The 22783-nt window shown below is 42.3% G+C and overlaps 1 protein-coding gene across 2 annotated transcripts; it reads left to right on the forward strand.

Annotated features, from left to right (window-relative positions):
• The first annotated feature begins 73 nt into the window (after positions 1-73).
• JMJD6 (jumonji domain containing 6, arginine demethylase and lysine hydroxylase) lies at positions 74-21201 on the forward strand. 2 transcript variants are annotated; one of them, XM_077327670.1, is made up of 7 exons: positions 74-452; positions 5357-5745; positions 9118-9404; positions 10533-10668; positions 14150-14288; positions 14941-15068; positions 17648-21201. In XM_077327670.1, the coding sequence occupies exons 1-7, from the start codon at positions 324-326 to the stop codon at positions 17697-17699; spliced, it is 1260 nt and encodes a 419-aa protein (XP_077183785.1). In that variant the 5' UTR covers positions 74-323; the 3' UTR covers positions 17700-21201. The 2 variants fall into 2 exon arrangements, with proteins under 2 accessions (XP_077183785.1, XP_077183786.1); XM_077327671.1 differs by lacking the exon at positions 17648-21201 and adding an exon at positions 16462-17638.
• Positions 21202-22783: the final 1582 nt, after the last annotated feature.

Here is a 22783-nt window from a genome sequence, read left to right on the forward strand (position 1 = left end):
CGTGACGTAGCCGGTGCCGCGCTGACTGCTCAAGATGGCGGCGGCAAAGTCGTTTCCTCCGCCGCCCACTGATCCTTTCCCGTCAGTCTTTCTCTCCGCTTTTTGAAGGGCCAATGGGCTCCGGTAGTTTGCGGGCGGAGCGAGAGCAGCAGCCAATGGGAAGAGGCGAGGGTTAAGTCAAGCCAGGGAGGAAGGCAGAGGGGCCGTGTTTCAGGCGGCGTGGACGTGAAATTTCTGGAAGGGGCTGGGCTCGCCCGTGGGGAGACTTCCGAGGGTATTCGCGGTGCGAAGAGACGGGCGCGGAAGGGGAAGGCGCCGGGGACATGAACCACAAGAGCAAAAAGCGCATCCGCGAGGCTAAGCGCAGCGCCCGCCCGGAGCTCAAGGACTCCCTCGACTGGACCCGGCATAACTACTGCGAGAGCTTCCCGCTCAGCCCGGCGACCTGCAAGGTGAGGGAGGTTGGGGGGAGACCCGGCGGGGAAAGGCTGTGAGCGGTGAAGGGAGCACAGGAGGGTTAGGCGCTTAGAGCCCTTGGGAGGGCGAGAGGCAGAATTCCATGCCAGGGCTGGTGGGCGTGAAAAGGGGAAAGGGAGCCAGTCCCACGCTCAGAGGGGCCCTGATCAGCTGCAGGGGCCCTGTCATGTGCTTCTGGCCCTTCGGAAGCGGTCTGCTGGCTTCAGTCTGAAGTATTCACCATTTTACTTCTTTACTTATTTTATGTGGTAACGGTTTGTGGGAGGTGTCCTCCACAACACTTGCTTAAATTTGGGATTAATTTAACCTAGTCATTCCACACACAACGGTTAATGCACTTCAGAAGTAGGTTTTTCCTGTTCTGCAGAGGAAAACTTTGCTGCAAAAGCGTATGGAAAGTGCATGATCCTACATGAGTGGAAGGAGCCCAGGGTGTGTTGGTGGGAGTGCAGATTGCAGGTTTCCCTTTCCCTTTTGAAAATGAAATATGACTAGCTAGCTTTCAACTGTGTGGGTTGTTAAAGTGATAACCATCTGGGGTAAGTGATCACATTAGAAACTCTGTAGGAGTGCTGTTGCTGGGGGGGGGGGTTGGGAAGTACTGGGGGCATTCCAAACCAGGACTGAGAACTGGACACTTGAGGCCAGGGGAGGAGAATATATATTCTAGCCTGCTAGGTACTAGTTTGGGAAGGTCTAGTATTGGGAAGTATCTTTGCATCCAAGTGGTGGGAATCCATGATGCCAGTGAAATGGGACTAGGCTTGAAGAGAGATATTGGAGGTTTGTTGCATGGAAAGGAGCTAACCAGTTTTATACAAGAGGTGGTTGATGGCAGAATGCCTGGGAAAAGTGTAAATCAGGACCTTACGTCTTCAGCATTGGGAAGTGGCAAAGTGAGACCTGCTGAAGAAGACGACGACAACGAGTTGGTTCTTATATGCCGCTTTTCTCTACCCGAAGGAGTCTCAAAGTGGCTTACATTCCCTTTCCTCTCCCCACAACAGACACCCTCTAAGGTAAGTGAGGCTGAGAGAGCCCTGATGTTACTGCTCGATCAGAACAGCTTTATCAGTGCAGGATGAGCCCAGGGTCACCCAGCTGGCTGCACTGGCTGAGTGCAGAATCGAACCCGGCTCGCCAGATTAGCGCTCCTAATCACTAAACCAAACTGCTGGAAATGATATTCTTTCTTCTCTGCTTCTAAGGCAAGAAGATGAGGGATGGAACAGGGATAGAATACTGTATATGTATTAATTTATAAACATTACTGTTTATCTTTGATAGCTAAAATATAGAGATCTGCAGAATTTATTGAAACCTCACAATGCATATGGAGCCGTGACTCCTTTGGACACGTGAACCTGCCAGTATACTGAATTAGACCATTGGTTTGACAAAGTCAGTGTTGTCTACTCAGACTGGCACCAGCTCTCCATGGTCTCACACACTACTTGTTCCTTTTTATGGGGGATGACAAGGATTGAACTTGGGACCTTCTGCTCTACCTGTTGGAGCAAAGCCCCTCTTCCTCCTTAGAACAGTGAGTAATCAAGGATTTATGATAGTATTTTCTTTGTACAACTTTTTCTTCTCCTGTTTTATTTATTTATTTATTTATTTGGATTTTTATACCGCCCTTCTCTATGGCTCTGGGCAGTTTACATAAAACATTTTGGAACGTTTACATAGAACACTATCAATATAACGACAACAATAACATAACAACTAGAACAGTATCTCAACAACAGTAACTTTGATACTCCCTTCGTGGGTTCAACCTCTCAGTTTGGGGAGGGGGGTGACGTCTAGATGTTATGGGTCAGTCAGTCTCAAGCAAATGACTCAAGCAAATGCAGGCCCTGAGGAATTGTGGAAGTTCTGGCAGGGCCCTGATCTCTTTGGGGAGCTCATTCCACCAGGTGAGGGCCAGGACTGAAAAGGCTCTGGCCTTTGTTGAGGTCCGACATGCCCATTTAGGTGCATTTAGGTGCCTCTTTGTGTGCATTATGTATCTTCTACTATTTGGCCACTTTGGGAAACTGAATGTTTGACTTCATGGCTTATATATCTTATGTGCTTGCATTCCTATATAACAGGATGTTTCATGAATCAGTAGTGAAGGGGAGGCATTATCCTAGGCCTCTTATGCACGGCAGCTACTGCGCACTGCCGCTGAGCCGTTTCCCATGTATGCACGGGGGCGGGGCATGCTGGACTGCTCCGGCGTAGCGCGCATGCGCACTGAACACACGGGGCCAGAAGGTAAGCCGGTGGGGAGGGGGGAGGCCCGTGCATAATGGGCCCTAGTCTGTACGAATTTCCCAAAATCAGGTATGCTGATTATATTAATATTATGCATACAGAAGAAAATGTACAGGGAATGTGGACTTCAGATACGTGACATGTTCTTTCTATTTATTTATTTATAATAAAATACAAGACATGTCTTTCGTACATCCCAGAGCAGCTAGTTGAGTTTTAAGGATGTATTGGGGGAGAAGGGGAAAGTCAAACATGTTAGAAAAAAACTTTGGATGCTGTTTACTTGCTGTTCTGTTTTTAACCCAGGAGCATTGGCATTCTAAGGAGATTGTATTACTCCCTTCTCTGTAGTTTTGGAAGACTAAAGTACTGACACAAAATAGAACTTGAGCTGTTGCAAACATAATTGGTGTGTAAGAGAATACCCAAGTCCTGTGATGACAGCCATCTTGTTGCTTTTAAAGTAGAAGATGCAATATAAATAATTTAAAGAAATTAGCTTCTTGTAATATAAAGTCCTGTGTCTCCTAGACAGTGAATAGTGCAAGAAAATACACAGATTTCTTGTCCTGTTCTATTTGTGTGGATGTGTGCATAGGATAACGTCTCATGTTTGGAATCTCAGATCTCAGTATTCAGGCCTCTTTTGGCTCTTTATTTGGTACAGCATACCAGTGGAGGAAAAAACCCGTTGGTGTGAGTTTAAAAACAGAGTAAGACTTCTGCATGCCAGTTTCAACTGAGGAATTTCTGATCATGCTCTTTACTGGTTCCTTGAATAACAGTGACTAACTGTAAAACTGATTTTGTATGTCTTCAGTAGCAGATTAGTCTACATTATTATTCTGATTTTGACCCATCATTCACTGAATATTGTCAAAGCCAGCTTGATTCAGTGTAGAGTAGACATACATGCTTGTTCGTACTTGACTTCTTTACTTGCAAAGCAGTTAGAATAATGTTCAGCTTCAGAGCAGGGTATTTCAAAGTTCTGTGTACACAAAAATAATATTAAAATGGCAGTGTGAATAATCCACAATCTACAGGTTGATCTTGCATTTTGCTTAAACGTGCCATTCAACATAGGTAGTAGACATCAGAATGTGAGCAATTTAACTATACAATTTTTCCTCATTGCACTAATTGCACAAGACTACCTTTTATTGGACTACCTACTCTTTTAAAAAGATTGACTTGTCCCGTACAAAAGCTTTGAATTGCACAATATTTTTCCTCAGGAAGAAGTGGTAGTAGCAAATTTTATTTATTTATTTATTTATTTTCTAATAAGCAAAGGATAGAGAAAAAAGAAACAGAAGGCAATGCTAAGTTTTACAAACATTTCCAAAACGTGTCACAGTGTCTTTGAAATTTTTCAGTTGGTCTTTGATTTACTGTATTTCTTAGCTTAGCCATTACAGCTAGATCTCTGAGTTTCTCCCACCCTAAGTCCATCTGCTGCTCTTGCTGTTGTTTCCATCCGGAAGCAATGATGAGTCTTGCCACTGTTGCTGCGTGGAAGAATTATTCTGCTCCTGCCTTGGGGAGACCTACTGGAAAACACTCAACATATTTTTTTGCTCAAGCGCAAACTTACACTTAAACAAGTTTTGCAGTTTATCATGAACTTTTATCCAGTTTTTTTTTTACCAATTTACAGTTCCACCACATATGAAAAATGGAACCAACCGTCTCATGACATTTCCAACATTTACCATTGGTATGATTAGACATTTTACCTTTAGGTGTCAGATATCATCTAGAAAACGTTTTATATCAATTTTCTCACAAGGCCTGGCATTTAGCTAATTTCACATTTTTACACAGTAAGTATTTCCAATCTTCCATCATGATGGGTTCATCAAAATCCTGCATCCACTTCACCATACACTTGTTAACTTGTTCTGCCTTGTTCATAAGTAAGGAGAAGTTTGTAAATTCTACTCCAAAGATATGGCTGGTCTTGCATAATCAGCTCTTGTAGTAGCATTTTATAAGAATCTGCCTTTGTTTTTCTTGAACAGATCAGTATGTCTTTAGATTAGAGAAACTGATCAACTAGAAAAAAAGTTTTTTTGTGTGACTGATTGATTCGGTAATAAGCATTTTGATTGTGAAGTGCTCTTTACTCTGTGAGACTAGCAATGCAATCCTGTGTGGTTATCCCAGTCTAACTTTACTCAGCCAGTTTGGTGTAGTGGTTAGGAGTGCAGACTTCTAATCTAGCCGGGTTCAATTCTGCGCTCCCCCACATGCAGCCAGCTGGGTGAACCTGGGCTCACCACAGCACTGATAAAGCTGTTCTGACCAAGCAGTGATATCAAGGCTCCCTCACCTACCTCACAGGGTGTTTGTTGTGGGGAGAGGAAAGGGAAGGTGACTGTAAGCCGCTTTGAGACTCCCGCAGGTAGAGAAAAGCAGCATATAAGATCCTCCTCTTTTTGCTGCTGCTGCATTGGAACCTGCAATCCCATGCACATGCATCTTGGAACTGAGCTCTTTGAACAAAACAGGACTGACTTCTGAGTACACTTGCATGGAGTTGCATTGAAATACTATTAATACTCCAGTGTGTTACTTTTATTTTAAGAGATATTCTTTTCTCATTCCGCAGGACAATGTGGAAAGGGCAGATGCGCTTCACATGTCAGTGGAAGAATTCATTGAACGTTATGAAAAGCCTTACAAGCCCGTGGTCCTGTTGAATGCTCAGGCGGGATGGCCGGCTCAAGAGAAATGGACTTTGGAGCGTCTGAAACGCAAGTACAGGAACCAGAAATTCAAGTGTGGGGAAGACAACGATGGTTATTCTGTGAAGATGAAGATGAAATATTACATTGAGTACATGGAGGCTACACAGGATGATAGTCCTCTTTATATATTTGACAGCAGCTATGGAGAGCATCCAAAGCGCAGGAAGCTCTTGGAGGACTACAGGGTGCCCAAGTTTTTCACAGATGACCTGTTCAAATATGCAGGGGAGAAGAGGAGGCCACCATACAGGTAGGGCCAGAAATAACAAAGATGTTTTTGGACAACTTTTTGATTCAAAGTTGTATATACCGGAGTATTTTGGCAGTTTTTCTTCATCTTTCATGTTCATTTCAGGTGATTGGAGTAAAGTTATTGCATCTTAATTCTGAAGTATTTAAAGGAGGCTTCCAATTATGACTATATTACAAAAACACCTTGTGCAAACAAATTAAAATAGTAGTCCACCATTCAAACATTTAGAAATACTTGGCATGGGGCTCTCAAAGCTTTTGGCCAGTTGCTGAGAAGTGGTATAAATCATTCTTGAAATTCTTCAGTCATCCCTTACTATAAAGCAGTTCTTGATGACAAGTTCAGTTACTGAATCTCAATCTGTACTGATAGTTTACTTATACTCCTCTAAACATTTCTTGTTATTCTTTTTGTGTCCCTTCCAGTGTGCATAGTTAAATATAGACATTATATCCAAGAGGCCTGGTACATATGCCAACTCCAATAAGTAATTCAGCTTTTTATCCTAGAAGAATGACATGTAATCATGACTGTTTCAGTGCTTATGCCTTTGAGGCATATTCTGGTCATTTCTCACTACTTGGTTTGGCAGGATATTAACCCCGTTGTACAGCTGGTAGTGTATACTGCTCTGCTTTTGTTTCCTTATTGAGATGTTTTAAGATTTGTCTGCCAGCCAAGACATTCAAAGCTGCAAATATTAACACTTTCATTCTTTCTTTGCTAGAGTGTTGTAGGGTAATTTTTCAGCCTTGGGTTGTACTTGGTCATCCTAAGAACACTCAAGTTGGTCATGATAGAGTGATTAGGGAACCAATTTTAAATGCTGCAGTTTAACTTCACAAGAGATAGTCTAAAGTATAGTAATTAGAAATCACTTTCATATAAGAGTTTCGGTGCAAACCTGTACTGTGGGTAACACTTCTTAATTCTAGTGCAGTTTTGCTTTATTTATATGGTACATATATGCTTTACCTGTGCTTGGATCTCATCCGTATCTTCTTCCTGACTTGGGGTTATTGGGCAGTCTCATGATTGATAAAAAATATACTTACAGATATTTACCATATGAAAGCATCACTGTTTAAAAAGGTATGCTGCAGACAGTTCAGATGAGATTTCTTAAAAAAATTAATTTCTATAAGGAAGAAGGGCTTTTTTCATATCCTGCTTTTTACTACCCAAAGAGTCTCAAAGTGGCTTAACCTTCCTCTCCCCATAACAGACACCCTGGGTGGTAGGTGGAGTTGAGAAAGTTTTGAGAGAATTGTGACTGGCTCAAGGTCACCCAAGTGACTGCATGTGGTGGAGTGAGGAATCAAATCTGCCTCTCCAGATTAGAAGCCACTGCCCTTAACCACTACACCACGTTGGCTGTCTAATTAAGTCAATGAAGTGGCTGGAATTAACCTCCCCTGCCACACACATTCACACACACAAACCCATTATATTCAGGGTTGTCATTTTGCTTTAGGGCCGAACTAGAGAATGGAGCAGCCAGAGGTCTGATCCATTGATGCTGCTGCTTGTGAGGTGAACTCTAGCCATCTAAAAATGCCACAGAGGCCTCCAGCACAATGGGACCATCCAATCCCTTCATTTTTTTAAAGTGCTGCAACTGGGGGTTGCTGTGGCAGTTGGAAAGTCACCAGGAGGAGGATTAAGATGGAGCCTGCAGTGTAGTGGGACCCAATGGTCAGGGTTGGGTCCTTGTGGTATTTTAAAATGGTTGGAATTCACCTCTAAAATGTTGTCAGATCTAGTTTGGCCCTGAGAGTGCTGGTAATTTCACAGAGGAATTGTACAATCTATTTTACCGCTTCTCGGGGCTACTTGTATAGATCAAGTCCAAGCTAATGGCAATTGCTTCACCCCATGCCAATAATTCCATTGATTTATCATTTCTGGCCTGCAAGAAGGAGCACTTCTGTCAGACTTTTGGTTTGGGTTAGTGAAGCAGGAAAGTCTACTAGACCCTCTGTATTAAAAAGATGCCCCAGACTGAATTCTAGTTCTGAAAGAAGGCAAATTGAGATTGTTGATGCTATGATTCTCTTTTTAGTACTTGACAGTATCCCAGGAACCGTGGACGTTCCCGCATTTCCATAATGCGGATCTTCCATGGCCCTGGGCCAGGCCATGCCCACGTTGGTGGTGGGGACATGCATAATCAGGGATTTACCCCGATGCCCTGCCGCCGCCAGCACAGGCATTCTGGCCCGTGCATAATGGGTCATACAGACATAACCCTTTTACAGCCCTGCCAGCATCAGTGTAACTGGAAAGTTAAGTTATTTCACTGGTCCTAGTTCCTGTCTGTCACTGCCCCTGCTTTTTTTGAAGTGTTAAGATGCTTAATGTGTCTTTATATCTTCGGTATCTTTTTACAGGGAAAAATGGCCACAAAACAACCTTCTGCTATATTCCTGTATCCCTTCAGGTTTTGGGGTTTTTTGCCTTTGTCATTTCATGGTTCAGTTGCCTTTCAGGCTGGGTTTTTGCTTTTGATATGTATTCTTTAGATTTATTGTCATTTTACAATTTATAACTGGCATCCTTTCAGTTTTATTACTATCCTTTCTGAACAAAGGGACCAGAGGTCTGTGAGTGAGCATATAATTTGTAATGTAGAATTGACTCAGGTTTAGCTTCTTGGCACTTGTGGTTAAATGAAAATTGACTAGCAGGTCTCTTCTTAAAACCTTAAAGCTGTGTTCTCCAACCCCTGGACCAAGGCCCAGTACCGGGCCATGGAGCCTTCAGTTCCAGGCTGTGGCGGAGGGGAGGGGGGCGCCGGCGCGCCATGCGGCTGCGCCTCTCCCCCCCCCCCACGCCGTGCGGCACTCACCGTGGCTGAATTGCTCAAGCCTAGGAGACAGAGAGGCCCAGGGACCGGGGGGGGGGAGAGGAAGAGCGGTGCTCGCCATGCGGCACTCACCAGTAGGCGCAAACACGCAAGTGCGGAGCTGCCGTGCCTGCACATTTGTGCCTGTGCCTCCCCCCCCCCCCCCCGCAGCACAGCGCTCGCCGGCGGGCCCAAATGTGCCGGCGCGTCAGCTCTGCTCCTGCGTGTTTGCGCCCACTGGCAAGTGGCAATCACCGCTCTCCCTCTTCCCCCGGGCCTCCCCCCCTCCAGTCCTCGGCCTGAAAAAGGTTGGGGACCACTGCCTTAAAGAGCATCTGCTAGTTAAAGTAGGCAGGAACAAAGCTCGATGAAACAGTGGTCCCAACTCTGTGTATAGCAGCATCTTATATGTGTGTGTTTTGTTTCCGTAGCATTCCTAACTTTAATTCAAATCAAAATATGAAATATTTGAGACAACTTTAGTTGCTTCTTCTGTAACATTACGGGATTCCCTCTTAACACAGATGGTTTGTGATGGGACCCCCTCGATCAGGAACAGGAATTCACATTGACCCTTTAGGAACCAGTGCCTGGAATGCCTTGGTCCAAGGGCACAAGCGTTGGTGTCTCTTTCCGACCAGTACCCCAAGAGAGCTGATTAAAGTGACCCGTGAAGAAGGCGGGAACCAGCAAGATGAAGCCATCACTTGGTTCAGAGTAATATATCCCAGAACCCAGCTTCCCACTTGGCCTCCTGAATTCAAACCTTTGGAAATTGTGCAAAAACCAGGAGAAACTGTCTTTGTACCAGGTACCTGCATTCCTGACTTCTGTGTAGAAAAATGCACTTTTGTGGGGAGGAGTTGTCCACAAGCCTCTGTACACAGTCCTTGCCTCTTGCATTTCAAAATGTGTTACAGGGGCAGTCTTACACCAACCTTGTGTATGTTTAAAGAGGAGGCTGCCTGGCATGTGTTATAGCAGAGTAACCCAGGAAAAATGTAACGAGTAGAACCTTCAAAGATTAAGGAGGAAAGCCCAGGAATGATGTGGATCATAATGAGAATCAGTTTCTTCTCAATCCCTGTTCAGATGGATTGTCAAAGCAATAAAACTTGGTTATGAACAAGCAGGTTTTTATGCCCACTTTACAAGGGCTCAGGCTTTTTGACTGCTCTCCAAAGAAATGTTTCATTCCTGAGATCTGTCAGTGAGACACGTGGTCTTCTATGGACATCTTTGCAAAATCCTACTAGTAGGCTGGAGATTAGAAACTTCTCCAAGCATTGTTTTATTAATATGATAACTTCACCAAGCCTTTTAGTGATATAGCTTGGTAAAATGCCAAAGTGGGGCTGTACAGAAGATAGAAGATGCAAATGAGGGTGCACTTACCTGTAACTGGTGTTTGAGTTGTTTTCTGTTCAGGCACACATTCCCTCCTCCTTCCCCCCTTGTGAGTCCTTTGTTTTGTTTTGTTTTTTTGTATTGAGTTGCTACTCTGGGCAGCTCAAGCAGAACTGAGGAGAATGGGTACACAATCCACTTCAAACCACACAGCGTGGGCAGGAAAATGGCCCACTGTGGCTTTGGATGGGGGAGAGCACCCTCTGCTGAGTTTTTAAGCTAGAAAATAGCTTTTTGTGGCTGGCCTGCCTAAGTGCAGTCCCAATATGTGCCTGCACAGAAGACAACTTGATACATTTTATAATGCAATTGGAGTGGGACTAGCTGCTGCAATTGCCAAATGTATTGTGACCATCCTCAAGGTATTGCTTGAATGAATTTTGGCAGCTATCGTGGCTGTTGAATCTTTACCATTCATTACTCCTTCAGAAAAGGCGCTGCAGTGATGGCAGAATGCAAATTCAAAAACAGCATTATAAATGTGCTTTGTTCCATTGGTTGTCTATAACGTGTGATGGTGTTGCATTTGTAGGTGGCTGGTGGCATGTAGTTCTCAATCTTGACACAACCATTGCTGTCACACAGAACTTTGCCAGCTGTACAAACTTCCCTGTGGTGTGGCACAAGACAGTGAGGGGAAGGCCAAAATTATCAAGGAAATGGTACAGGTGAGAGATGTGATCACACTACATCAGTAATTTCCCAAATGATGGCATCACAACCATCTGTTGCTTCCTTAATCATGACAGTGCCTGTTGAAGACAAGAGTGATAAAAGTTGTACATTTTGGAAAGACTGTTATATGAGTAAGTAGAGTCCAGGAGGAAGATTAGACTTCTGGATCTCAAGATTTGCTAATTTGACCCTAACCATTGTTAGATTGAGGAACAAAAATACATAAACGTTTATTAAATCAGCAATTTAATTGACTGAACTCAAGATAATTTTAAAACATTAATTTTTAAATGTTAAAAAACCCTTAAAAGGGAACATAAAAAGGAGCTCCATTTACTTAAGTACAGAATTGTCCCCCCCCCCCCGGTTGAAAAAAGAATTTGTGTACTTAACATGATATTTGCTACTGTGTGTGATTGTATTGACCTCTGATGGAGATATAACAGATCGAAACGTGTCGGGTCAAAGTTGTTTGTGCTATTAGGGGTACATGGTAGACTGATAAGTATGTGATATCTTGGGGGGGAAAGTTTTGGTGTTTTGATTTAACATTTTTAAATGTTTCTGTTCGATCATTTTAATTGTTGATTTAATAAACTTTCATATGCTTTTATCACTCAATCTCTTTAGTTCTCACTTGTTTCTCAGGTTGGTTTTTCGTTTTCCCTTCTTTTTTTCTTTTGTTGTTGTTGTTTCCTGACCCTAGATAACCCGATCTCAGAAGCTGTCAGGTTGGCCCTGGGTTAGTACTTGTATGGGAAACCACCAAGGAAGTCCAGGGCTGTCATGTAGAGGCAGGTAATGGAAGACCACCACCTCTGTTTGTCTCTTGTCTTGAAACCGCTAAGGAGTTACCATAAGTCAGTTGCAACTTCATGGCACTTTCTATCACACCATGATCCATACTGAAGATGTGGTTTAAATCTGAGGATACTTTTGAGAACTTAATTTACTAAACACAAAATGAAAAACGGTTAAATTAGGTGCTCATTCAGTACTCACTATAATTATTTTGGTGCTTGTGATGGTAGTTCGATTTGCTCACTATATATGCATCGTTCTCTAGTTGATTTCACTTGCTGCTCATTGAAGCTTGGCCAATGCAAAGGATGATTCCCCAAAAGAACCCAGTTGTGATTATTAAATTGTAGCATAGTTTATTCACAATCCAGTTGTTGGCTGAATCTGGGTCATATTTAGGCAGCTTGTCTGGAGCTGAAAGCCTCCAAATTGATTTCACAAGTTGTTAGTATTCATAAACTTATTTAATAATGAGGTGCATTAGGGAACAGTTATAAATTTGAGTACTTGTTTAGCAACCCGTCAGTGTCAGAATAAATGAGTAATCATGTCCTATGATGCCAAACAAGATCATCTGGGTCCTGCATATCTGAGAGACCCCCTCTCTGCCTAGACTCCCTCAAAAAATGCTCTGTTCTTAGAATGCCAACCGGTTGGCCCCAAAGTGGTACGTCTGACCTCAACCAGGGCCAGGACATTTTCCATCCGGTCCCCTACCTGGGAGGATGAACTCCTGAAGCATGTCCAGGCCCTGCCAGAGTTGGCTGAATTCCACAGTGCCTGCAAGATGGAGTTTTTCCACCAGGCTCTTGGATTGGGCCAAAGTTAACATCTATCCTTCTGCCTATCCATTCATCTATCTTTGCATCTATTTACTCTGAGACCGGCCTGGGATAACCTCAATAGATTCTCTGCAGAGAAACTGTTGCTGCTAAATTTTAACCTGTTTGTTAGCCATTCTTAATTTTAAATTTAAATTATACAACTTTGTACACTGCCCTGAGGCGGCTTGCTGAGAGGGCAGTCAAAAATCTGATAAAGAAAGAAAAAATGGCAGTAAATCTGGCATGTAGATGTTCCGATAGTAGCTGAAGTATTTGACAAAAGTAAAGCTTTTGATAAGGTTCCACATGATATTCTTGTTCACAAGTTGGTAAAATGCGGTACGGATCCTAATTCTGTCAGGTGGATCAATAACTGGTTGACAAATCGTACCCAGAGGGTACTTGTTAATGGTTCAGCATCTTGGAAAAGAGTGACAAGTGGAGTACCCCAAGGATCTGTCCTGGGGCCTGTGTTGTTCAATATATTTATAAATGATTTGGATGAGGGATCAGAAGGGATATTTATTAAATTTGCAGATGATACTAAACTGGAAGGGATAGCAAACACAACTGAAGACAGCAACAGAATACAGGATGATCTTGATAGGCTCGAGAAGTGGGCTAAACTGAATAAAATGAAGTTCAATAGGGACAAATGTAAAGTTCTGCATTTAGGTAGGAAAAACCAAATACATCAATATAACATGGGGGCAGACGTGTCTTGGCAGTAGCATGTGCTAAAAGGATTTAGCAGACCATACATTGAACATGAGTCAGCAGTGTGACTCAGTGGCTAAAAAGGCAAATGGGATTTTGGGCTGTATCAAACTGAGTATCATGTCCAGATCATGGGAGGTGATGGTACCGCTTTACTCTGCTCTGGTTCGGCCTCACTTGGAGTACTGTGTTCAGTTTTGGTCACCCCAATTGAAGAGGGATGTTGACAAACTGAAACATGTCCAGAGGAGGACAACGAGGATGGTGAGGGGTTTGGAGACCAAGACATATGAAGAAAGGCTGGGGGAGCTTGGTCTGTTTAGCCTAGAGAGGAGACAACTGAGATGGGATCTGATAACCATCTTTATTTTTAATAGTATTTAAAAGGGTGCCATATGGAGGATGAAGCAAAATTGTTATCTCTTGCCCCAGAGGGACAGACCAGAATGAATGGGATGAAATTAATTCAAAAGAAATTCCATCTAAATATCCGGAAGAAGTTCCTGACAGTTAGAGCGGCTTCCTCGGGGGGGGGGTGGGTTCTCCATCTTTGGACATTTTTAAACAGAGGCTAGATAGCCATCTGATGGAGAGGCTGATTCTGTGAAGGCAAAGGGGTGGCAGGTTACAGTAGATGAGCGATTGGGATGTGAGTGTCCTGCATAGTGCAGGGGGTTGGACTAGATGACCCATGAGGTGCCTTCCAATTCTATGATTCTATTCTATGACTCTGCATTTGGCCATCAAAACGACACCTAGTCTTGGATTCTGTGCAGCACAGGCAGAGCTGTCTTAGAAGATAACTCTCTCCCTTACCCTGTGTACATGTATGTACAGAAACCATCTGTGTCTGCTGAAACTGAGCTTCTGCAGATCCTAGGGGAATGGTGGGGGTCTTCAGTGGGAGGGGGAACTGGCAAAAGCCATATTTCACAAACTGAAATGTTCTCTGTCTGTGGAATTGTTAATGCTGATGGGATGGCAATGCAGAATCCATGCTGCTCTGAACAGTGAATGCAAACTTCTTTACAGTATTTGTTCTAAAAGGACTCTTGCCCTTAGCTTGCATTGCAACTGGCATAAGTGCAGATAATCATCCTTTGATTTCTTTCTCTCCCCAATCCCACCTCAGGGTCTTAAAACAGGAACATCCTGAGCTAGCTTCTTTGGCAGATTCTGTTGACTTACAGGAATCAACAGGCATTGCTTCTGATAGTTCCAGCGACTCCTCTAGCTCTTCCAGCTCTAGTTCTTCAGATTCTGATTCAGAGGTAAGGACTCTGACAATGCAGATATTTATTCAGAAACTGCACCAGATATATGCTGTCATTCATGGATGGTGCCAGAGCCAGAGATTGAATATTACATTTTATAATGCAATTTAATGTATACAAGTATACTGTAAGAATGGAGTAACAGTATAGAATTGCATTTATAATTGTAAGTATCTGCAGCCTCTAGAGGCAGGCAGTTCAGAAAGATTGGGAGTCAGTAGTATAAAATACTATTAAAAGGACTAGGAGAACTAAAAGGTTCATCCATCTTTAGGCACAGGTTGTTCACCAGGGCATTTGCTATTCCGGGCTTGATTAAGTCTCCTCTAGGAAACTATGCAATCAATTACTGACATGCTCTAAAAATGAAAACACTACACCAGTTGAATATTGCCCAGATTTTGAGGTCTTTTCTGGCACAGTCTGCTTTGGATCTGTGGTGGCAGTACAAGGGGTGAGGCAAGAAAGCTGCATGGGCAGAAATCATTCCCTCTGCAAAAACACTCTGGTGGTCCCAAGCCTGTACTAGAACTGTAACTGGAATCTATAAAGAATCTGATCTATAAGGGAGGCCAGGTTATAATTTCAACTCTTTTAGATGTCTCTGAAGTAACAAATGTTCTTTATTATTGTCCTTTTCTATATTTAGGGTGATTCTAGTTCAGAGACAGAAGGAATGATGCATCGAAGAAAAAAGCGGAGGACTTGTGGCATGATGGATAATGGTGATACAACCTCCCACGACGACTGTGTCAGCAAAGAACGCAGCTGCTCTAGGTGAACAGGCCTGACTATATGCTGCTTTACCACACAAATGATGTTGTTTTGATTCTTTTGAATGGGCTAAACTGCTGACAAAAAGAACAGAGTTTGAATCCAGTGGCACCTTTAAGACCAACAGAGTTTTATTCAAGGGACACGCTCATCTGACGAGGTGTGCATGCACACAAAAGCTGATACCTTGAATAAAACTTGGTTGGACTTAAAAATGCCATTGGACTCAAACTTAATTCTGCTGCTTCGGACCAACACAGCTACTGACGTAAATCTGTTGACAAAAAGAGTAGAATAGTTAAACAATCAGTAAAGTGGAAAGGCTTCACACTTTAACTAGACTATGCTACATACATCTCCTCCTGTATTTCTACAGAGAACAGATGCTTTTTTCTGTTAAAGGATCTATCAAGAAAGGATTGGGTTTTTTCACTTCTTGAAACTATGCTAAACCTTTTTGCCCAACTCCTTTCTTTACAATAGAAAGAACAGTTAGAATTAAAATCTGTAACTCTTTTTGAGTATAGGAATACTGCTTACTAGACAGAAAATTAGATGTCTTGCTTGTAGAAGAGAGCGCTAGAGTTGGTGTTTGGAGGAATAGGAATTTAATGACTGAAATTGTCAGACTGGAAATCCTTGAGTCTGGTGATCTCTTACAACATCGTCACCTGCAGTAACGCATCTTTGGTCTAACTATACAGTAATAATTTTTTTTGTAGATTAGAGGATTTTTCCCAAATGGTAGGTGGAAGGTTGTACCTCCACAGAGAGTTGTAGCATGTAGCAAGAAGACCCAAAGCTTCCCCTCCCCCCCCCCCAAAAAAAAACATTCCTGGGAAAGCAGTCAGTCCTTAATGAAACCACTTTCTGATGGTGGATCCCATTGGTAAAGATTAGGAGTCATTGCTTTTGACACAATGAGTAGATCTCTAAAGAGCTCTTGTCTAGCTGATTATTGAATAAAGATGGAACTTATATGTAGCAGCCTCATAAAATAGCATCTCATCCCATTGATACCTGTGATCCAGACCCTAGCAAAATGCAGAATTAGTATGTTAGGGATTTGCAGAAGTCCTTTCCCATAGTTTCTTTATACAGTTTAGAATATAGAGAATTTCTTCATTTCAACACTTTCACAGCTGTGTATTTCAATACTTTCTTTAAATATCTCCTTGCTTTTACCCATCAAATTACACAAATGGAGAAGAGAATGTTCACCCATCTGTTTCTGACCCCCTCCGCCTTCTATGGCATCTCTGTACTTAATGTTGGAAGAGCATGGAGCTATTTCTGAGATGCATCAGTTCATCTGTGAAGAGCTGTATCCTGCCATCTTGCATAAAAGTGCTGCAAGAAACTTCTGACAGGCAGTTGTCCTTTTTTTTTTTGACAGGATTAGGGAGTCTTGTGGAAGCCGTGCTCACCCCTGAAAGATAACAAGATCTCATCTAAGGCAATCAGAACCTGCCAGCTGTCTTCTGTTCCTCTCATCTTCTGTGTGCTTGAAGATTTCTTGAGTCTTCACTGCTTTTTTCCCCCCTAATCCAAACTTCTACCTGCTATATCTAAGTATTGCCTCCTTGCTAATTAAAGGAGAGAATTTCAGAGATCCCCTCCATGCTCTTTCTGCACCCTGTCAAACAAATAAGCTAAACATCAGAAGTTAACACTGCTCTCTGCAAGGCTGTGGCTCACAAATCTGGGCAGTTAGAAAACAGACCACATTTATTAGCCAAAGTTGTCTTAAAAATGAGCAAGTAGCTCCTGAAAGTCCATGTCCTGATCCAGCATGGTCTTATGTTTACACTTTAAGTTTCATGCATTTATACTGAAGGAGGGATCTGCAACAGATCTTGTGTAATGGGCCATCAAGTACCGTTAGTAGAGCACAAGAGGAAATGGGAGAGATTAGCTTGGTTCTAGTCACCTGAAGTGACTCTTCTTCGTAAAGGATCACCTGTGAGAAGCACCTTTCTTGAGTTTTTTTTTAATTTGTAGGCAATGCCAAGCATGAATGAAGGAGGAAAAAAACCCTCCTGAACCAGCTGCGTCACCATGATTACATGTGTTTTCTGTTAAGTAGTATGGCTGGCATTTTGCAGTCAATTTGGGAGTTTGGCCAGGAAAAAAATTCGAATGGGAGAAGCTATAGCTGCTAATGAACCTCTCCCTGTGGGAGTTCCTGAAAGCTTTTAAAATAAGGAGTGGGTGGAGTTGGTAAATATTACATCCCATTTTTATGCATTACTATTGCCTGGTATCCACTCTTAGTGGGACAGTGATGAGAGGGGTATGTGTGATTTTTGTCTTGGCACCAGAAGTGGTTGTGAATTTCTCAAGGCAGTTGGATCCTGGGATGTGCTGATGCTTCAAGGACATTCCTCATCACTAGAGTTTGGAATTATGTTATGAGATGGGCTCTGCACATCCAATTGTAATTCTGGCCCAGATCTTCAGGTCTGCCAACAGCATGTCTAAAACATATTGTGTAATTATCTAAAATGGATTCTGTCTTGAGATACGATGCAAGAGGTGTGTTTATTCAGTTCTCTTCTTGTTCTGCTTCTTGCATTATCCAGAACCAAAGGCAAATCCACAGCTAACAACTCTCACCATCTTAAGCGGGTCTGACCTTCCTCACAGACATACAGCGTGTCAGCCAGTTTGGGACCAGTCGCAGGCTGACTTTTGGTTGGGTGAGATAATGGCACATGATGTTCTTCCATGTTTATATAAGTGTGCCAAAATGTCACCATATCATTAGCACAGGGATCCGAATACCACTTGCCAGCCTTAACTCCATGCAAACGTAACCGTGAATTGTTTTGGTAAGTGCTGCTGTTACGTTTCAGAAGGCTCCCTTTGGTGTTGCAGAACTTAGTGTTTCAAATCCACTTCTGCCAAAGGGAAATAATTTTTAGAATGGAAGTAACACTCATTGGTTTGACTTGCATATGCTTGGATTGTACCACTTGGGATGGCTTTCTAGAAATGGCCCTCTGCTTTTTTGTGTGTTGGGACTTGGAACAGAAAAGTGGAAGCAGACGGACAGCAGCAGTGGAGCCTCAGGGAAGGAAAAAGGAGAGGATGTGAAGTGCTGCCATTTGCAAACTGAAACACAAGGCTGCTTATGCCAAGCCGAACTGTTGGTCTGTTGAGTCCACTGTAGGTTCTTTCCGATGGAAACGGCTCTCCAAGATCTTAGAGAGATAATTTTTCTCAGTCCCACTTGCTGATTCTAGGAAACCATCTGCAAGAAACGCATTTGCTTTACTTGGAGCTGTAGCCCCATCAAGCCACTGGAATTTCTCTGGTTTTTAAATCATTTAGCAGAGCTGCTCATGTCCTATTGAAATGATTTTTGGCAACCACAAGATTTAGAAAGTTGAGCTTATTGGGTTTGGTTTTTGTATTTTATACAAAGGCTTGGATCTCGAGATTCTCTGTCGGATGCCATGTTGGGGTATTTTTGCACTAGGTATGTGGGGAAATGCATCCATTAGAAATCCTGATGAAATGGAAATCCTGATGAAAGAGTAACCTTTTAACAGTGGGATATGGATGGGTTTGTTCAGTCGTATGCATATGTATTGAACTTGTATTGTAAATGTTTATCAGTTGTCAAATTAACCTGGATGGAGATGGGAGTTAACTATTCAGGTTAGTCTGAAGGAGCCCATGGTATTTGTAGGATGTGTGTGATCTTTCTGTTCCCAATCTGGTGAAAAGCAAATTTAGACTGTCTTTTCTTTCAGTTAATATTGAAAATGGCAGGATGTTGGGTATTTTAGAGAGAATCCAATCATGTCTTTCCTTCTGGCAATAGTAACAAGTAACTGACGCTTTTAAGTGCTCAGTTGCAATCAATGTCTTTTTAAACTGCGATCTTCAGCAACGTTGATGGGATATGAAGTTTTTTTTCATTTTTGGAAGCTGTTTGCCTCTGATTTGTACTGTAATAAGGAATATTTTATATTCCAGTTCCTGATTTCCCATGATGATGGGCTATCCTGTTTTTTGTGTTCTTAAAAGAAGGTTATGTGATGTATTTATATCCTTGTAAATCATCTTGCTTAAAAGAAGCAGGGTCCTTCTTGCATTGTGTGCTTGGTGTTGATAATTTCATAATTGACCAGATGCCAGTACTGGTGCCAAGTATTTTTCTTTTCATTGGACACATATGAAGCTGTCTTATACTGAATCAGACCATTGGGTCCATCAAGTTTGGTATTGTCTACTCAGACCAGCAACAGCTCTCCAAGGCCTTAGGCAGAGGTCTTTCACCTTTACTTTTACCTGGAACCTTCTGTGTGAGAAGCAGAGGACGTTCCACTGAGCCACAGCCTGTTGACCCAAAGTTGTTGTCATGCTGGCCAAAAGTACATTGGTTCTCTGTAGGACTGTTGCTTCCCTCTCTAACTCACTGTGTTAGTCATTCAAGTAAAGCAGGTGAATACCTATTACTAAGATGGCTTGGAGGAGCAAACTGGGTTTCTTTATTTCATATTGGACAGACAGTATAGGCTGAGAGTAAAGATCCTAGGTCCATCCCCAACTTGTCCAGCAGTCCAAGCAAACATAATTAACTCAATGCCTATTTATCCTTTATGATACTAGGTAATTCTCAGGAGTATAGTCATTACAGTATCACACGCAAGGCATTTTGCATGAAAAAAATTACCATGGATTTTTGTGCACATTTATTAGCACTGTTGAAGTGACTTTAAAGATGGCATCCTGCCTCTAATACTTTATAAGCCTCTTTGGAAGCAATGCCCAGAGCCTGTACTATGCCATCTGTAGCTTTAAGCCTCAATTCAGCTGTCCAAGGACTTGGTGTCTATTCAGTTCTTTTACCATTGGGAGTAAACCTTCATAGAGTGCAAACTACTAAAACAGAAATCCAGATTAACCATGACAACACAAGGTGTGTAAACAGATTCCACACTACGTCTTTTTTTAAGGAGCTGTGAATAGCCCCTGGGGTGGGCTCAGATAGAAGTTGTGGGGAACATTAGCAAAAATGACATGGAAGGAAAAGGTTAAACCATCAGTTGCCCTCCCAATGCAGTTATTTGCCTTGTATTCATCATATGGGCATCGAAATGTATCTGCTATATGGCTAATAACAGCTGCATGGAGCCAAGTGAGAATAATGGCAATGGTCTGTGGAAATGGTGGGCTAATTCCACCATCACAAATGCCATCATTCCCCAAATTGATAGGGGAGGGAGGTGGAAGTGCTATGGACTGTTTGGATATTTGTTCATGGATCTCCATCATGTCTAGTTTGTCCTTGAGACTTGCTGTGAACAGCCAGACTTAGTAATCAGCTTGAATGTTCTGTAAATGACAGTACAATTGGAGCTATGTAGATATATATGTCATCAGGTTAAAGGCTAAGTCGTGGACTTGGATCCACTGGTAATTTCAGCAGACAAAAAGCAGTTCTGCCCGAAATTTCCCTACCTTCCCCCCTCCCCCAGCCCAAAATGCTCCAACATGCTGCTCCTCTGGGACAGGGATCCCTGGAAACAGCATAGGCAGAAGTTTGCAGCAGAAGTCAGTAATGATATACTCCATGACCACCACTGCCACCCCATCAATCTGCAAAAACCCTCCACTGGATCCAAGCCACAGAGTGCTGCAGCACTCACTAGAATTGTGACTTCTGTTGATGGTGGCTTGCTTTCTCATGGCTGGATTTTGAGAGAATGCATGTTTTGCAGGTATTCTGTCTATGAAAAATCTCACTGAGACATTGTGATTGCATCAAAGAAAGTCGTGGTCCTCTTAACGCTTCTTGCAGACTTCAGCCAAACTTGATTCACCCTGTTTTTCTGGTCCACTTTAAGCAACAACTGCTGCTTATTTGGAGAAATGTACTAAAAACTTCTGTCTTGAATTCCTAATGACCATGTCATTATGTTGATAAGAACTTTTACCTGTCAGGTCCTTGGAGCTGCATTCTTCCCTTTGTGAGGGAAGGAGTCTCTTTGGACTCGTATTTTAACATTAAACTGCCACCTCCACTAAGTGTCCATACCGTAGAGCCAGGGTTGCTCTGAATTGTCCTGTTTAGATAATAACTATGTTCCTTTTTATTTAAAATAAAGTCTGTTATTTTCCATTATCTCAGTTGTATTTTTGTTTTATCTAAATGAGAGATGCGTATCTTGTGTGCTTCAGATTTTCTGTGCAAGGTACTATTCTAACTATTACGCAGATTTCTCCCCATATTTGCATGGAAGTAATACTGTACGTTCACTTAAAGATGTGTGAGTCACTGTGATTCTGCAATCCTTACATTTAATCTTGTGTAGTAGCCACATATCATAGTTATGAAATAAGAATGTTAGTTGAAAGGATCATAGAAGGCAATTTGATGCATCGTCAGAATGGGGGGGGGGCTCTACTCATTACTTTGATTTGCCTCAAGATGCCATTATTTGGGCAGATTATCTATGTAGACTTGAAAGTGACTAAGAAGTGAACATCCATCTCACTTGGTGTGTGTTGCCACTCTCTGTATCATAAGACTATATTTATAACTCAGAGTTAATTGTCAAGTGAAATCCTGAAGCTGGTAGTGATAGATTGTTCTTTAGCATACAGCAGGCAAAAGGGGAATACTCTGGGCTGTAAATGAGCCATCCCGGAAATAGATGAAGCTGCAGTCTTGTGCATGTACATGTGGAAGTGAATGTCACTGAACTCTGGAATTTACTTCCAAGCAAACCTGCACAGAAAAGGATGTGCTGGGGCATAAAATAAAAGGCACGTTCATGATTTCATTATGGTCACTTGCTGGGGGAAAAGTTAGAAAATAAGGCCCATAAAGAAGGCAAGTATATTGTCCAGAAATGTAACTCCCTGGAAAGTAAATACCTTCAGAGTAAGAAAGGGATGAAAAATCTGCAACTCTGCAATGAAATCAGTGGAGAAATGGCAGTATGAGAGATCTAGAAGGATAAAAGAAATAATGGTAATTGGGAATATGCTCCTTGACAGTTTCTCCAAATTGCTTAATAAAAAATTAACATGGGAGAATCTACAAAACCAGCATAAACAGTTTAGTTAGAAAAAATAGAAACAAACTATTCACAGTGGCAAACCCCCCACTGTGCCCTGAATAATGCCAGGAGACAAATATTTTCACCTGTTCCAGGAAATACTGCAACTAAGAAAGACCTTGTAACAGGCACATCTCACCTCACAAAGCAGTCAGGGCCTCCAAGGATTATCTCAGTTGACTGATCCATGTATGAAAAGGTCTAGAAGCAAATCAGCAGCCAGTAATGATGTTTCAGCCAAGGGGAAATGTGTCCCCTGTAAGTGGTTCCAGTTAATCAAACTGCTATGTTCTGTACCAGTTAAAAGCTTTAAATATAAAATGACTTCACAGCCATCTTATGGACATTGCTTTACTATTATTTATTAGATTTTTATGCCACCCTCCCATACGGCTCAGGGTGGTTCACATGAAACATTGCAGGGGTAATACATAGAACAGTCTAAACATTTAACACAGTGATAAAACAACATATCAGCAATTATCCAACACTGGTTCCAATTTAACAGAATTTCAATGGCTTTGGCAAACGATACTAAATAGAACGACAACTTAGACCTCCCTCAGGGAGGTCAGGCTGGTTCAGGTCATGGAGGGGGTGTCTGAGGGGGGACCAATGGATGTTGGGTCAGTCAGACTCAAG

Source organism: Paroedura picta, chromosome 3 (assembly GCF_049243985.1).
Source record: "Paroedura picta isolate Pp20150507F chromosome 3, Ppicta_v3.0, whole genome shotgun sequence".
Taxonomy (NCBI): Eukaryota; Metazoa; Chordata; class Lepidosauria; order Squamata; family Gekkonidae; genus Paroedura; species Paroedura picta.

Excerpts from the sequence above, each read along its gene's own strand:
- JMJD6 (XM_077327670.1), top strand. The coding sequence starts at position 324 with ATGAACCACAAGAGCAAAAAGCGCATCCGCGAGGCTAAGCGCAGCGCC. Across the intron at positions 9,405-10,532 it reads AGAAACTGTCTTTGTACCAG|GTGGCTGGTGGCATGTAGTT; the intron begins GTACCTGCATTC and ends TTGCATTTGTAG. Across the intron at positions 15,069-17,647 it reads AAAGAACGCAGCTGCTCTAG|AACCAAAGGCAAATCCACAG; the intron begins GTGAACAGGCCT and ends TGCATTATCCAG.